Source organism: Candida tropicalis (assembly GCF_000006335.3).
Source record: "Candida tropicalis MYA-3404 genomic scaffold supercont3.7, whole genome shotgun sequence".
Taxonomy (NCBI): Eukaryota; Fungi; Ascomycota; class Pichiomycetes; order Serinales; family Debaryomycetaceae; genus Candida; species Candida tropicalis.
The window spans coordinates 487,342-503,574 of record NW_003020059.1 but is presented as its reverse complement, the minus strand read 5'-3'; the positions used below and the strand labels follow the sequence as shown (position 1 = coordinate 503,574).

The 16,233-nt window shown below is 31.9% G+C and overlaps 8 protein-coding genes across 8 annotated transcripts; 6 read left to right on the top strand and 2 right to left on the bottom strand. All coding sequences in view use genetic code 12, as the record gives it.

Annotated features, from left to right (window-relative positions):
- Nucleotides 1-1,077: 1,077 nt before the first annotated feature.
- Nucleotides 1,078-2,355, top strand: CTRG_05053 (uncharacterized protein; the record flags this gene model as incomplete). Its single annotated transcript, XM_002550709.1, has 1 exon — nt 1,078-2,355. The coding sequence occupies one exon, from the start codon at nt 1,078-1,080 to the stop codon at nt 2,353-2,355; it is 1,278 nt and encodes a 425-aa protein (XP_002550755.1).
- A 604-nt stretch (nt 2,356-2,959) lies between these two features.
- Nucleotides 2,960-4,585, top strand: CTRG_05052 (uncharacterized protein; the record flags this gene model as incomplete). Its single annotated transcript, XM_002550708.1, has 1 exon — nt 2,960-4,585. One exon carries the CDS (start codon nt 2,960-2,962, stop codon nt 4,583-4,585), a length of 1,626 nt encoding a protein of 541 aa, XP_002550754.1.
- Nucleotides 4,586-5,238: 653 nt separating this feature from the next.
- On the top strand, nt 5,239-6,762 carry CTRG_05051 (uncharacterized protein; the record flags this gene model as incomplete). The annotated part of the gene is made up of 1 exon (XM_002550707.1): nt 5,239-6,762. One exon carries the CDS (start codon nt 5,239-5,241, stop codon nt 6,760-6,762), a length of 1,524 nt encoding a protein of 507 aa, XP_002550753.1.
- A 366-nt stretch (nt 6,763-7,128) lies between these two features.
- Nucleotides 7,129-8,178, top strand: CTRG_05050 (short-chain dehydrogenase/reductase; the record flags this gene model as incomplete). The annotated part of the gene is made up of 1 exon (XM_002550706.1): nt 7,129-8,178. One exon carries the CDS (start codon nt 7,129-7,131, stop codon nt 8,176-8,178), a length of 1,050 nt encoding a protein of 349 aa, XP_002550752.1.
- Nucleotides 8,179-8,617: 439 nt separating this feature from the next.
- Nucleotides 8,618-9,487, top strand: CTRG_05049 (uncharacterized protein; the record flags this gene model as incomplete). Its single annotated transcript, XM_002550705.1, has 1 exon — nt 8,618-9,487. One exon carries the CDS (start codon nt 8,618-8,620, stop codon nt 9,485-9,487), a length of 870 nt encoding a protein of 289 aa, XP_002550751.1.
- Nucleotides 9,488-9,631: 144 nt separating this feature from the next.
- Nucleotides 9,632-10,849, bottom strand: ECM42 (glutamate N-acetyltransferase; the record flags this gene model as incomplete). Its single annotated transcript, XM_002550704.1, has 1 exon — nt 9,632-10,849. The coding sequence occupies one exon, from the start codon at nt 10,847-10,849 to the stop codon at nt 9,632-9,634; it is 1,218 nt and encodes a 405-aa protein (XP_002550750.1).
- Nucleotides 10,850-11,296: 447 nt separating this feature from the next.
- CTRG_05047 (uncharacterized protein) lies at nt 11,297-14,914 on the top strand (the record flags this gene model as incomplete). The annotated part of the gene is made up of 1 exon (XM_002550703.1): nt 11,297-14,914. One exon carries the CDS (start codon nt 11,297-11,299, stop codon nt 14,912-14,914), a length of 3,618 nt encoding a protein of 1,205 aa, XP_002550749.1.
- Nucleotides 14,915-14,942: 28 nt separating this feature from the next.
- Nucleotides 14,943-16,028, bottom strand: CTRG_05046 (uncharacterized protein; the record flags this gene model as incomplete). The annotated part of the gene is made up of 1 exon (XM_002550702.1): nt 14,943-16,028. The coding sequence occupies one exon, from the start codon at nt 16,026-16,028 to the stop codon at nt 14,943-14,945; it is 1,086 nt and encodes a 361-aa protein (XP_002550748.1).
- Nucleotides 16,029-16,233: the final 205 nt, after the last annotated feature.

Below are 16,233 nucleotides of genomic sequence, written 5' to 3'. Positions count from 1 at the left end.
CGGTTTACGATCGATACTATTTTTCTAGATTCCCAGATTGGTTTCAAGAAACTTGCTAGCCGCCCTGAGAGATAAGTTCAAAACCCCCCTCCATTATTCATAACGAATTCAGGTTTGTCTAACCATTACTTTTGTTTGTGATGTTGTATTTTGAGGTTTGACATTCTTAAAACCATCTTATTCCACTATACTCAGATAACCCCGTACATCATATCGTATGTTTTCCCAAATGGAAACCAAAAATCACGCCAAATTGTTGTTTATATCTTAAATTCTCCTTTCATCTTTCTTTGGTGAATTTCAAGCTTTACATTTTTGTATATCCTTGGCTAGTCTCAACCACCATCCATGAGTCTAGATCTGTAAATATCCCACTATACAACACCTTATCAAAATCATCAACAATTAATCTATTTGACATTCATTGTTTCAAGTATTATAATTTTACTGTACGTATGTATTCACCCCAAAAACAAAGAAACAATACTTGGTTATTTGTAAATCTCTCTCCTTTATTCAAAATCTTTAATCTAATTCGTTTCTTTTTTTTTATATTTTTGGTTAGCTTTCACGTTAAATCATAACCTTCTTGAATTAGATTTGTTTTGTAACTTTTCTCGTAAGTGAATTTCAAAAGATTTTGACATTTTTTCAGTTCTTTATTATTTTTTTGTCCATCTTTATCCGTTTTTGCTTCGCCTGTTTCATTTCATCTGAACAATAGGAAATTGTTTAAAAATTCCCCCATCATCGTCATTTTACTTTTTTTATTATATACTTTGAATGTCAAAAAGAAAAATCCCCATGGCACCAACAATTTTTGTGTTTCCCCTTTTAATTTTTCTTTTCTGCTCGTCAATAAACCATGTGACCATATGCACGTGATTATTTGTTTCACGTGCTAATGTTTACTTTTTCTTTTACTCGTCTAAAAAAAAATAATGAAATCAGGAAAAAAAAAAGATTACACGATATCAAGAACCAAAAAATAACCCTTCATTTTCATAATTGGGAAAAATAATAATTTGGCCAAAGGGACTTATAAGGATCTGATCTGATTTTGGACTGTCATTAATAATGAGCGTATCTACTACTACTACTACTACTACTACTTCCAGTGAAGATAAAACTGGAAATCCTGGCTTGGTCTCCACGTCTGATGCATTGATTGCATTTTCAGATCATATACTTGAACAAATTGATGGATTACAAAAAGTTGAATATAATAAGAAAGGTAGAAAGTATCGATTTGTGAATAATACTTTTCAAAGAATTAGACAAGAAGATAAACATTTAATTATATACCCTGAAAATCTTGAAGAAAAATTATCATTTTATTCAGCATTTACAATTTTATACAATATTGGAGAAATTTTAAACCAATTTCCTGATTTTTGTTGTACTATTTTAGGATTAGCTCAAGAATTGGAAAAGAATAAATGGTATGAACCAGAAAATTCAAGCATTATTCATTTAAAAAATGCTAAATATGATCCTAGGGATTTAAAAGATTTGGCAGATGAATATATTACTGAGAATCCAATTAATGATAATCATGTAAGTATGGGATTAAATCTAATGATTGCTTCTAAATTGAATTTCTTACATACTGATCATCATATTGGAACGAAATTAGAGGGTCATTATATGAAATATTTCATTGAATCATATTTTGGAGAAGATGCTTTATTAAGTCATGATGTATTAATTGCTTTAAAAAGTTGTGTACATTGGGGAAATATTAAGGGGATTTTATATAAATTAGATGTTCCTAATATTAAGATAGATGATGAATTACGTTCAAGTTTTGATAAATTTCCTGACCCTATGGAAGAATTGAAAATTAATGTATATGATAGATATCCAAGTGGTACTTCCAAATATTCATTAGTTAAGAAAAGTTTAGAAATTCTTTCTGATTGGAGTTTTTCAAAATTGGTTCCTTGTGATTTGGATTTAGATTGGTTATTTGAAGTTTGTAATGATATTGAAACTAATCCAATCAAATATCATTTACGGTCTCAAACTAAAGATTTATGTGAGAACCCCGTCAACCTTTCAGAATTGAATATGAAATACGGTAAATTGATTAAAAAAGTATTGGAATATGTCAGTTTGATAATTAATATTTTTGAAGATACAGGTGGTGAATTTTTAATGCAAAATTCCAAGATTCCTAAACTAACTCCAGAATTGATTAAACAATATAATGGATTATATAATAAATTAATTGATACCCATGAACAAATAGATAATTACTTGAATAAGAACTGGGATGACGATGATATTATTGCAAGATTAGGAGAATGTAAAAATTCACTTTATATAGCAGTAAATAAGTATTATGATGAATAGATAGATTTGTTTGATCACATGACTTTCTTTTGTGACTTTTCGTGTAAACGCCAAAACAGAAAACAAAAAAAAAAAACACGAGAAATTTTTTTTTCTTCCATCCCACAATTTCCCCCACGCGTTTAATAAATTGTGCATATAGGCGATTGCAAAAATTGACTGATTAACTTACTGAAGGTATACTTAGGTTTCAACAGTTCAATAGATATACTTTATAAGAGGCCATTTCCAAGATCCAGTATTTGAAATCTCTATATTTTGTTTGTAATTAATTCACGGACCGTTTGTATTTATCTCCCTTTATCGGGGCCGATATCTAAGCTTGCGATTTTTTTTTCGGAGTTACCTACATGATATAACATATTGGAACATAAGATGACTTGTATTTTCTTTTGTTTAATCAACATTACTAGCCAATTATAATCAAGTAATAATTTCGATCCATAGCTATCGTCTTCAATTATTAAATGCACTATTATGATTTTTGGTTTTTTTTTTCTTAACTTTGTATCAAATCAATATGATATTTTAACTTTTTTTTTTGGGGAGATTATCGTCATTTAAGTTAAATCCTCCTTCCAAGATATATATACTGTCTTCTTTTATGAAATTGTTTTCTTTTTTTTTTCAAGTAGTTATTGCAATCATCAGTATGTCTATATTTGAAACTAAAGAAAGATCACCTGAAAAGTTAAATTCTTCTTTATCTCAGAAAGAAGATGATAATAATATCAATTGTGAAACCAGCTCTCTGGATTTTGACATGATAGGATTAGAAGGTGATGATACTATATTACATGAAAAGATAATTCTTTTAAATAATGCAATTGATGAAATTGGTTTTACTCCTTATCATTTAAAATTATTTTTACTTAGTGGAATGGGTTATTGCACCGATTGTATGTTAATTTATTTAGAATCTTCAGTACGTACATTTATTAATTATCAATTTGGTTATAAATTTCCAGTTTCAAATGAATGCTATGCAGGTGGTATGATTCTTGGTGCATTATTTTGGGGGTTTGGTGCTGACTTAATAGGAAGAAGATTAGCATTTAATTTATCATTAATTTTGAGTGGAATTTTCACCATTTTAACAGGTATGATGGGTAATATGGCTTCTTATTGTCTATTTGTTTTGTTAAGTTCTTTTGCTGCTGGAGGCAATTTGGTTCTTGACACTTGTGTTTTTCTTGAATATTTACCACATAAAGATCAATGGTTGTTGACTTTTTTTGCACTTTTCTGGGGTATTGGTCAAACCATTGCTGTTTCATTAGCTTATGCATTCTTACCAAATAATAGCTGTGACTCAGCTGAATATTGTCCTTCTCATATCAACCGTGGCTGGAGATATGTCTGGTACACTAATGGTGCTATCGTTTTAGTCATGGCTATATTAAGAGTGTCTGTAGTTAGATTGAAAGAAACACCAAAATTCTTGGTCTCCAATAATCGTGACGCTGAAGCTGTTCAAGTGTTACAGGAAATCGCTGCCAAGTACAACCGTAAATGCTCATTGACATTGGAACAACTTGAAGATTGTGGTGAAATTGAAAGCAATGATGATTATAGGAAACATTTAAATCTCAAAGGTACTATATTATTAGTGTTTAAACATTTGAGAATCTTATTTGCTACAAAAAAATCAACAAGATCAACTAGTTTGTTGTTTTTCAGCTGGACATGTTTGGGAATTTCTTATCCATTATATCTGTCTTTCCTTCCAGTTTATTTAGCTACTAGAGGTGCTAACATTTCCGCTGATACCATTGGTGGTGTTTATCGAGATAATCTTATTGCAAATGTCTGTTCCATTGGTGGGCCAATTATAGCTGGTCTTTTATTATATTGGGTTCCTCTCTTAGGAAGAAGGGGTGTTATGTTTATTGGTGGTGTGACCACAATGGCTTTGCTATTCGGATATACTGCTGTAAGAACCAGAAGTCAAAATGTTGGTTTGACAAGTGCTGTTTATTGCACATTGTACATTTATTATGCCGTAATTTATGCTTATTCTCCTGAAGTCATGCCTTCAGCTGCCAGAGCAACCGGTAATTGTTTGTGTTTGTTTTTCACTAGAGTTGCCACGGCAATGGTTCCAATTATAGCTTATTATTCAGATACATCTTCTTCGGTGCCTATTTGGATCTGTGGAGCATTTGTTGGTGTCATTGGTGTTGTTGCTTTATTCATGCCTTATGAACCAAGCAAACAACGTGTTGTATAAACTAACTGGTTGTTTGATTTGTATTGTAATATGCACGTGACATCAGTTTATTATTCTGTATTACCTACATGATGTTTAGATCTAATATTATAGACTGCGCCGAAACGAAAATATTAATGGGCATGTTATGAGAGTTCCGATAAGGTGAATCACCCTTTTCTCAAACGTTTAGTGGTAGAAAGCAAACTGCTTATTTTTATACTCCCTTCAAACCACTACCTCTTGTTCGTTAATTTACCCTATTAGAAGTTGGTTATATATCTTGACCTGCTCCCCTACCAATATCTCTTGGATAGAGACATAGTATTCCAGAGTTTGTAGATTACATCTACGGTACCGAGTTCCGCCCTACGTTATTCATGTCTAGATAAATATTCCATTATCTTAGAAAATCAACATCTCTCTTCATATCTCACGGCAGACAATTATTGCGTTGAGTAGAAATGTTTTCTTCACACCCCGGCAAGCGTTTTAAAACCCGCCATTAAATGTACGAGCGTGTTTCTATTAAAAAACTTCACGGTTTCTGGCGTTGAGGATGAATTTTTTTTTTTTTTTTTTTACAATTTTTTTTTTCTCACTGTTTATATTCTTCGCTTGAAATCTGTAATCAAGTATTATTATTTTTATAATATCTGTTGGCTAATTATAGTATGATAATGAAAACAAAAGGTCATAGAGAATCTTCACAGGATGTGGTTAATATGATGAATCTTAGAAAGTCTTCAAGAATTGCCAAATTAAGTTTATCTGCTAGTCCAAATATTAAAGAGCTGGTACCAAAGACAAGTGATTTTATTGAACCAGAATTGGCTAAACCAGGTCCAACAGGTTTTCCAAATCTTCCTAGTAGTAAAGTTAAAAAGGAATATTTATGGTCATCAAAATATAGACGTCCGAGTTCAGGTTCTCGAGAGAGCACACCAGGAGATGACACTACTGAAGTTTTGGAAAAAATTGAAAGTACTTATCGTGATGGTTTAAAGAAAGAGGAATTTGAACAAGAAAGTGATATTAGACATCCTAACCAACCACGAAGGTCAAAGAGATTAAGAGCAACTACTCCATTGGTACCACCAAGTACTCCAAAAAGATCCTCATCATCCTCAAGTTCACTTTCTTCGGGTAAGTCGCTGAAAAAGGCTAAAGTTACATCATCACCAATAAAACCACCAAGAAATAAGTTATACAGTCTGAGTACAGTTAAAAAGGAGAAATCTACAGAAAAAGAGAAAGAGAAAGAAACCCAAGAAAATGATGATTTTTGTTCTTCATGTGAATTACCGGGAATTTTAATTTGTTGTGAATCATGTCCGAAATCTTTTCATTTCACGTGTTGTGATCCTCCATTGGAAGAAGCACCAGAAGATGAATGGTATTGTCAAGAATGTTATAGTAAAATACATCCCCCGATTCTAACCGAAGGAATTTTCGGAAAACTACTATTTGAATTGGAGAAAACAAACCCAAAGGAATTTAAACTACCTGTTAAATTTCAACTTCCTAAAAATGAATCACAACTACAGGAGAGAATCAAAGATAAGAATTGGGATCTTGAAGCATTGTACGATGAAAATGATAAACCCTATTTGTGCCATTGCTGTGGTGGATCTGGTCTTAATAGAAGAACTTTAATACATTGTGACTATTGTCCATTGGTTTATCATATTGATTGTTTGAATCCACCAATGTTTGGACCCAAGACTCTCGGCGAAAAATGGAAATGTCCTAATCATATTGATGACTTAATTCCAAAGGATTTCCCTAAAATGTTCCAATATATTGAAGGTGAACAACATCCACTCACTAATTTTATTGAAATTTCCAATGGAGGTAATAAATCCACAATATACCGTATCCCTGAAACACTGATACTAATAGATTTTATAGATAAAGTGGAAAAGCGTCAAGTTTTGGATAGCATTCAGGAGTATGACAACCAAAGCCGTATTGAACAAAACCCAGAAGAATTTGAAGCTGTTGAAAACTTGAACGAGATTAAAGAGAGACAAAAAGTATTGAATCTAGATGCATTGTTAAAAGTTGCTAATGATGAAAAAGTCAAACTAGATACACAAGAATCACTTGATGCGGATGAAATCCAAGACTTGTTGAAGATCAAATATTTGATGAAACTTAAAGGTCAAGAAGCGTTATTAAAGTTTTTACAATCTTAAATTAGCAAAAAAAGTTAAATGGGAGTCTATGAAATCCTCTCTTATGTACAATGCATGAACAATGAATACACATGAATCATATTTTTTTTTTTTTTGATTTTACACTTTTTTGGTTAGCTCCACTTGGTTGTTATTGCTTAACTCTTTGATGAAACCTATCTACATGTTGTTAAATATCCCAACCTCACACGACTTTCTCATACTTTATTTTATTTTTCCTTACGAATCAGCCCTGTTGCCAATTTCATGAATACAGCTTTGGTTTGTCTCTTAGCATCCAACGTATTCGTTCCACCACTCCCTTACCATTCAACAGTTGTCCTCATTGCAAACTATATATATATATAAATATCAGACTTATTAGAGATGTTTCTTGTTATTAATTTATTAATTGACTTTGTATACTGGCTCAATCAGAAATTTAGATACTTTTCAGATTTAATTATTGGTACAGTTTTTGAACCAAGATGTGACATTGTATTAATCACAGGAGGTGCTAGTGGATTAGGAAAACAACTTGTTCTACAGTTGAAATATAAAAAGGCAAATGTAGTAGTATTTGATATCAAAATCCCATCTGAACCAGAAAAAGTCCCCGGGGTTGCTTATTATCAATGTGATGTAAGTGATAGACAACAGATTTTGCAAACACAAAAAATGGTTCAACGAGAAATTGGAGTTGTTACTGTACTAATTAATAATGCTGGTATTGCTACTGGGAAAACAGTATTAGATTTATCATATCTTGAAATTGAAAAGACTATTCAAGTCAATTTATTATCAAGTTTTTATACCATTAAGGCATTTCTTCCAGATATGATTTTGAAAAATCGTGGATATATAATAACTATTGCTTCGGTGTTGGGGTACATGTCACCAGCAAGACTAAGTGCATATGGTGCTTCCAAATCGGGATTGATTGCGTTGCATGAATCATTGACGTATGAATTGGGATCTCCATCATTGAATCCCCATGGCATTAAAACCTTATTAGTTTGTCCAGGTCAGTTGAAAACAGGAATGTTTCAAGGTGTTAAGACTCCATCAACTATACTTGCACCAGAACTAGACCCGAAATTTGTTGCATCTTATGTAGTAAATGCAATAGAACAAGGACGACGGGGAGAAATCAAATTGCCTTTGTACGGGAAAGTGATACCAATTTTCCGGGCATTTCCTTGGCCAATTGTAGAGTTAACAAGAAAAATTTGTGGTATTGATAAAAGTATGGTTGAATTCAAGGCAAAGCTTTCAAAAGTAGCTAGTAGTGTTTCATCAATGACAAATTTTTCATTGAATGGGTCTAATAATGTATCTGCGACTACGGCAACTGAACTGCTACACGTTGATAGTACAGCTAGTAGGATAAGTGATAGTCGTACCAACAAGGTGGTGTTATTATCAAACAAGGAATAACTCCAAGACACAAAAGTGTAGAATGGGCTTTTGCCAAAATTTGTGGTTGCTAGTTTCGGATTTAAAACGAGTTGCATTCGGGGAGTGTCGCTTGCGTCCGCGGGTGATGTTTTCCGATCTGAGCCAGCAGTGCATAAGTTAAACCGTGAAATTCATAATGAAAAGAGAGAAAAAAAAATATTCCACCATGAATCCTTCACGTTGTACTTGTACCTTATACTTCAAAAGATGCAACTTTGGCTATATAAATATATATAGAGAGAGATGTACAAGTCCCTTCATTTTTTCTTTTTTCCTTTTTTTTTTTTGGTTTAGTTTTTTATTTCCTTTTCTTAAACTAGTCCCGGTGACGCCTTGTATTTTTTTTTTATAAACCTGTTTTGGTGACGCCTTGTGTCTTTATTACACCCGTGGCAACCGTTAGCATAACTGCGTTGGAATGAGTATATTTGAAGAAAGTTATTTGGAACATGATAGTTGTAAATTCCACACATTCACCTATACAGAGTCACCAAAAGTTAACTACAGAGGAGTAGTGATTATTGTTCATGGATGGAGTGAACATATCTTAATGTATAAAGACACAGCGAAAGTGCTATCGTCAATGGGGTTTCACTGTTTTGCTTATGATCAACGAGAATGTGGTAAAACTAAAGGTAAGTATACGAACAGTGAATGTTATATTGATGATCTTGACTTTATGGTTAATTGTATTTTAGAGAAGAAAAGTAAAGGTCAAAAAGTACATCTTTTGGGACATTCTATGGGAGGTGCTGTTGTACTTGATTATCTTCAGAAAGGGAAATGCCGGAACAATATTGCGGCAGTTATTGCTTCTGGACCTTATATTCGACATAATCCTAAAACTGCACCATCAATGTTAGTTACACTACTTTTGGATATAATAGCTTATATTTTCCCTAGCTTCAAATATAGTGAAGCCAAGTCCCTTGAAAATTATAGAAAAGTAACAACCAACAAAGAAAAACAATTAGAAATGTTTAATGATGATTTATGCATACCATCGTCTTCAATCCGAATAATTGCAGATATGTTCCATAGGGGGAAACGGCTATTGAACTCTGCACCTACATATTCAACAAATGCTAGAATGTTGATTTTACAATCTCAAAATGATGAAATTGTTAGCTCCTTAGCACTGAAGCAATTCATTGAAGGATTACCCATAAAATGTAAGAAAATTGTTATGTTTGAAAATTCAGGTCATTCATTACTACTAGAAAAAGAATCTACAGTTAAAGAAGCATTTGCAATTATTGATGATTTTCTTAAGGATAATACTATATAGATTGTGTCATTTTCTTTTTTTTTTTGCCTATATTACCAAACAATTACGATCTATAGTCACCATTAATAGTAACGTATTCATGAGATAAATCACAGGTCCAGAAACTAGCACTTTGTCCACCACCAGTACCTAAATCAACTTCAATTACCAAATCTTCATCTTGTAATATTTCTGAAGCTCTATCTTCGTCAACTTTTTCAGGTTCACCATTAACCAAATAATTTTAATGGGTTCACTTCCATCAACTGGAACAAATTTAACACTGGTTTTATTTGGAATGACAGATTGATCAGTAGAAACATCAGCATATCCAATGGCACACAAGATACGTCCCCAATTGGCATCTTTACCATACATTGCTGTTTTAAAAAGTGAAGAATTGGCAATACTTGAAGCAATAGATTTAGCATCTTTATAAGATAATGCATCATTAACTTTAAGAGTAATGAATTTAGTAGCACCTTCACCATCTCTAACTACCAATTGTGCCAACTGTTGAGCAAAATCAACAATTTCAGTTTGTAAAGCAGAAAATCTCTCGGCGCTTGAAGATGTATTATCAATTAATTCACCACCTGCGGCACCATTAGCCATAGCAACAATAGTATCATTTGTTGACATATCTCCATCAACAGTAATACTATTGAAAGATCTATCAACTGCATACCTTAAAATTTGTTGTAATGCATTTGGTGAAACTGGAGCATCAGTAACGAAGAATCCTAATAATGTAGCCATGTTGGGACAAATCATACCTGCACCTTTACATAACCCGGCTAAAGTATAAGTATCATTTCCAAGATTGAATTGCTTAGTTACTAATTTTGGAAATGTATCAGTAGTACAAATGGCAGTTGCACAGTCAATCCAATGTTGATGAGTATTACCTAAATGATTTAATGATAATTTTGGAATTCCAGTTAAAATATTATCAATTGGTAAATTATTTCCAATTACACCAGTTGACATAACTAAAGTGGAATCTTTAGGATTTTCCAATACAGAATCAGTAACAGTAACCATTTCTTCAGCATCTTTCATACCTTTACTTCCAGTAACTGCATTTGCATTACCACTATTAATTACAAATGAATTAATACCCGAACCTGATTTTTGTTTTAATATTCTCATTGAAACTTGAACAGGTGCAGCTTTAAATTTATTTTGAGTGAATACACCAGCAGTTGAAGCTTCTTTATTAAATGTATTTTGTAAAATTGCTAAATCTAATGATTTACCATCTTTTTTAACCCCACAATGAATACCACCCACGGCATAACCTTTTGGGTAAACACCTGATTTTGGAACAAATCTTGTAGCTTTATCAGACAAGAATCTAATACTATATTTTGATATACTCATTGGGAAGAAATACAATCGATGATAAGTTTGAAAACAGTATTGACGAGAAGGAGGAGGAGAAAGAAGAGCTTTTTTTTTTGGACGTTGATTGAAAAATTTTTTGATAACCAAAAAATCCACTAAAAAATTAAGCGCGATTTGCCTAGTTGAGAAATGTGTGTGTATAATGGGACAAAAAAAATTTCTCCGGTTAAGGAACAAATAAGATATGAGTCATTGATGGAAAAATTGGGGTAAATTATATGCTATAAGACATGATAATATCTATCTCTCTTAGAATGTAAGCATATCCATCAGGAATAGCATCAATCGTAGTAAACTGTTCATCAGTATCTGTAGCGAAACCGACAGGCATCGTGCGAAGAGGAATCAGCGTCTAACGAAAAATAAAAATGAACGAAGGCATCTTATACTTATTCCATCTTTAGTGATGTATATGATGTCAGGATGAAATCATTTAAACTACCCAGAAGGCTTTCATATATACTACGAGGTCACTATTCTACCAGGGTTTCACTTACTCAGCCACCAACTCAATTTACAACTTCAATATTTGACATTGCTAATGATATACCCAAGACATTACCTAGATCAAGTCATGTTCAACTTACTAAATTTTATCAAAGTATTAAAACACAAGATCTTGAATTAGCATCAGTTTTATTATCTGAAATTTCTAAAAATGCATTAAAACTGATTATTAATAAATCAAGAAATATCTCTATTGAATTTTATTTTGATTGCTTGAAAATTATATTGGAGAATTATTTAAATTCAGGTACTTTTAAACCAATAAATCTACTACGACAAAATGTTGAAGAGTATCAGAATATTTTAAGTAGATTTGATGAAGTGTTACCTGAACAAGAAGATATTGAAATGAGTATATTGAAATCGATCATACATACGTATTCTGTTTCTAAAAAATCCAAACTGACTTCAATGTTTACTATCCCAATAATGGAATATTTCATAACTGTATTAAATTCATTCAAGATAGATGTTCAAAAGTTATATCTAAGTACTGAAGAGGAAGAGTTGAGGAAGTATTTAGTTGAAATTTGTCAAATTAAAAATATAAAATTAGTTTCAGTGACAACGAACATGGATAAAGAACTTAAAAATTTCAATGTTCCTATTGATTCATATTTAGATAAATATGGAGGGATTGATTATGATGGGATTTGTAATTATATTTCAGATAATAAATTCAAATGGAATAATAAAGAAATTAAAACGAGATTATTTCAATTTTATGAAACTTTACCAAAAGAGGAAGCAGAGAAGTTCATGAATGAATATTTACAATTTAATAAAGTGAAAGAAATATCAATTGAAAGTTTTACTAATAGAATTGTTCATGCTTCACTGAAGGCATCTAAAGAATTTCAAAGATCTTTTGGATTTGTTCATTCAGAAAGTGATTTATTATCTGAATGGATAGCATTAATAAGTGATCATACCAATAAATTATTAAGTATTAAAATACCAGTATCAGATGATGAGAAAACTTTGCAATATTTCAAACCTTTTTTGGAAACTGTTAGTGTTGAATCTATTGCTAGTTATGTTGTACAATCATTATTAGGAACAGGTGATAATAATCGACTACAAGTTATTCTTCAAAAAATGAGATATTCATATCCCAGTATATTATCACAACAGGGAGGATCATCAAAGAAGAATTCCACAATATTTAAGTATATAACAGATGATTCATACAACAAGTTGACAGAAGTTTTCATTAATATTATTGTTGAAAACTGTAAAATTTTTATTTCAGAAGAAGAGCAGGAGAAGTTTCAGAATACTATGAAATTACAGAATAGAACCATTCCTCCGGAATTCAAGATCAATGATGGAAGTAACAAATATCCAGCATTTTTTATTGCTAAAGAATATGACAGTAGAATAGGTTATGCTGTATACACGATAGATATTCACCCCTATTTAGAATCAAAATTAGAGACATTTACAACGGGGACTTATTTTCGATATTTACCTTTATTATGTCCACCAAAACCATGGACAAATTCTCAAAATGGTGGATATTTGAATTACCAAACAAGATTAATTGCAACTACAGATACTGTACATAAAAAACTTTTAGAAAAAGCTGGAGTTCGTGGACAATTAGATAGTGCATATAATTGTCTTGATCAAATTGGAAATACTCCTTGGGCAATTAATCCACAAATGTTGGATGTATTTAATAAGGTTATAAATTATCCAAATGGGTTTCTTGAAATACCGGCGATCATACCCGATCTGAACTTACCTTCAAAAGAAAGAAGAGAATTGAAAAATTTAAGAACATCGATTGAGATAACCAATAAAGTTGCTAATGCATTTGGTAAGAATGGAGATTTATTATATCATTGTTATATGCTTGATTTTAGAGGAAGAGTGTATACGTTCTCTCCATTGACTCATTATGGATCAGATTTGACAAGATCTTTGTTCTTGTTCTGGAAAAGTCAACCATTAGGGGAAAATGGGTTTTATTGGGTGAAATATCAACTTGCTTCGTTGTTTGGCATTAAAAATTGTGAGGAATTCTATGAAGAAAACAAGCAAAACATCATAGATTCGGCAATGAATCCTTTGGATGGATCCAGATGGTGGATGAAAGCAGATAAACCATTCTGTGCTTTATCTGTTTGTTTTGAAATTAAGAATATTTTGGATTTCCAAGAATCAGGAAATAATATTGAAGATTATTTATCACGACTTCCTATACATCAAGATGGTTCATGTAATGGATTACAACATTATGCTGCATTAGCCGCGGATGAAAACGGAGGCAGAGCTGTGAATTTAATTGGCGTTGGTGATTCCAAGCAAGATGTTTATATTGAAGTTATGAAGGTGGTTAGGGGTAAGATTGAAAAGGATATCAAGGATGCCAAGTTACCTGAGGAAACAATCGACCTTGCAAAATTTTATTTAAAAATTCTTTGTCGAAAATTAGTGAAACGACCAGTGATGACAACGGTATATGGTGTGACATTAGCAGGAGCAAGTGCACAAATCAAGTCAACCATTAAGGAGATACTTGATGAGCATCGTACTAATCCAGAAATAAACACATTTGATCAAGAGACATTAGCAAGGTTGTCAACTTTTAAACTAAATCATACGATGTATCTTGCCAGGAAAGTTCTTGAATCAATTGATGAATTATTTGGGCATGCAAAACAGATAGAAACATGGCTATTACAAAACACCAAAAGAATATTAACTGCATATAATGTTAAACTTCTTGATTATGTACAAGAAAAGGACACTAAATTATATGAAAATATTTTTAAAAGGTCAGTGAGTTATACACCTATGAGCTGGACTGCACCAAGTGGATTTCCTGTTATTCAAATATATCGTCAAATCAAACATAAAATGTCACTGGGGCCGATGGAAGAACTTACTATTCGTAATTGGAACAAACTTTATCCTATGGATAGATATAAACATGAATTAGCAATTGCGCCTAATTTTATTCATTCATTAGACGCATCTCATATGTTTATGACCTGTGAAGAAGCCAATAAACAAGGAATTACATTTAGTGCAATTCATGATTCTTATTGGACTCATCCTGTTCATGTTGATCAATTATCTAGAATATTACGAGAGAAATTTGTTGAATTATATTCATTTGATTATTTGGAATATGTTAAACAAGAATTTATTGCACAAGTTAAAGGATCTTATCAATTAGTGGAATTTGACCCGGATAGCTATCCCGAATTAGCAACAAAAATAAAAGAAATACGTAAGAAATATCCAGAACGAATGAAAGTTCATAAATTGGCACTTGAATTAAGAGAAATGACCGAACAAGGAGAAGAACATATAATGAGGAAATTATATCACGAATATAAACCAGAGGTGTATCATACAGTTTCAACAAAGACTTATCATTATCTGAACGTATTATCACCAGAAGTTCCTAAACTTCGTAGAAATAGAGTAGCAATGTTTGTTCCAGTTGTAATTCTAGATGTTCCTCCAAAGGGGAATTTAGATATCACAAATGTATTAAATAGTAAATATTTCTTTTCATAGAATAATCTTGTATATATATATATATACATTATTTAGAGTCGTTTATCATTCTTTCTAATTTGCCAAACACTTTATCTCGATGTATAGCCATTGGGTCTGCTGTATCGGATGCAAAGAATTTATTTCTTTTAAAATCCCTTTCTCCTTCATCATCGCCAGCATTACCTTCATAATAGTAATCCTCATTATCCAAATTTTCCAATTCTTCATAATCATAATATTCGTCATCTCCCGTGAAACCTACTCCATCATGAGGAACGTAACCTTCATCATCATCATCTTCTTCGTCATTATTACCATTAATAATATCATCATTATTTAACATATCATCTTGTACAATTAACCCACCATCATCTTCATCACTTGGATAATCATTCTGATAGAAAGATTCCGCATTTGAATCTTCATCATCTGTTAAAACACTTGGTCTATTTTCGTCTTCTTCTTCATTTATTAATAAACTTTGATCGTTATCATCTTCAAAAAATCGAATATATCCAATTTGTGACAGTGGATGATTTGCAGTTGTTAATGGTTCACTTTCACTTAATTGATAAACATCATAAACATACTGAGATTCTTCTACTTCTTCACTATTTAGTAATTGATTTCTGTTCATTGAAGTTCCTGAAGATGAATCATTACTTGCTCTTCTATTTTTCCCACCTCTTAATTTCCTTTTCTTTTTACCATCATCATGTTCCAAAGTTAGAAAACTATCAACCATATCTGATAATTCATTAGGAATTTGTATATCTTCTTCAGTTTGATGTTTTGGAATAATGAAATTTCTCTTTTGATGATTATTTTCAGGAAAGGGACTTTCATCAATCGAACCTCTTTGGGATTCAGCAATAATTGTTTGAATAATAGATGCATCATTAGCATTAACTTTATCTGACTCATCAGTTCTAGCTAGTTTAAATACATAATTAAGATTCTCTTTAGATGTTATTCTTCTTGGTGTGGCAATTGGTGATAATTTAGGTGATGCAGTTGGTGATGATGGTTTTGAACGCTTGACATTTCGTCTATCCTCAAGGATTAAAGCTTGCAATGGATCTTGATGTCTCTTTCTTTTAATTCTTAAAATCTTTGGTGGCTCACTAGACATGTTGTTGTTGTTTTGGGGGTAATGCTACTGCAAAAGAAACTAAATGGGCGATAATGAATTATCAGTGGGGAAAAGAGAAAAAAAAAAAATCATTCACCTGGCGAGAGGAAAAGTGTTGAACGAACAAACTAATCAATCATTCAGTCCACGGGCGAAACTAAAAACCAAAACCAAAAAAATGAAGAAAAAAAAATTTTTAAATGAC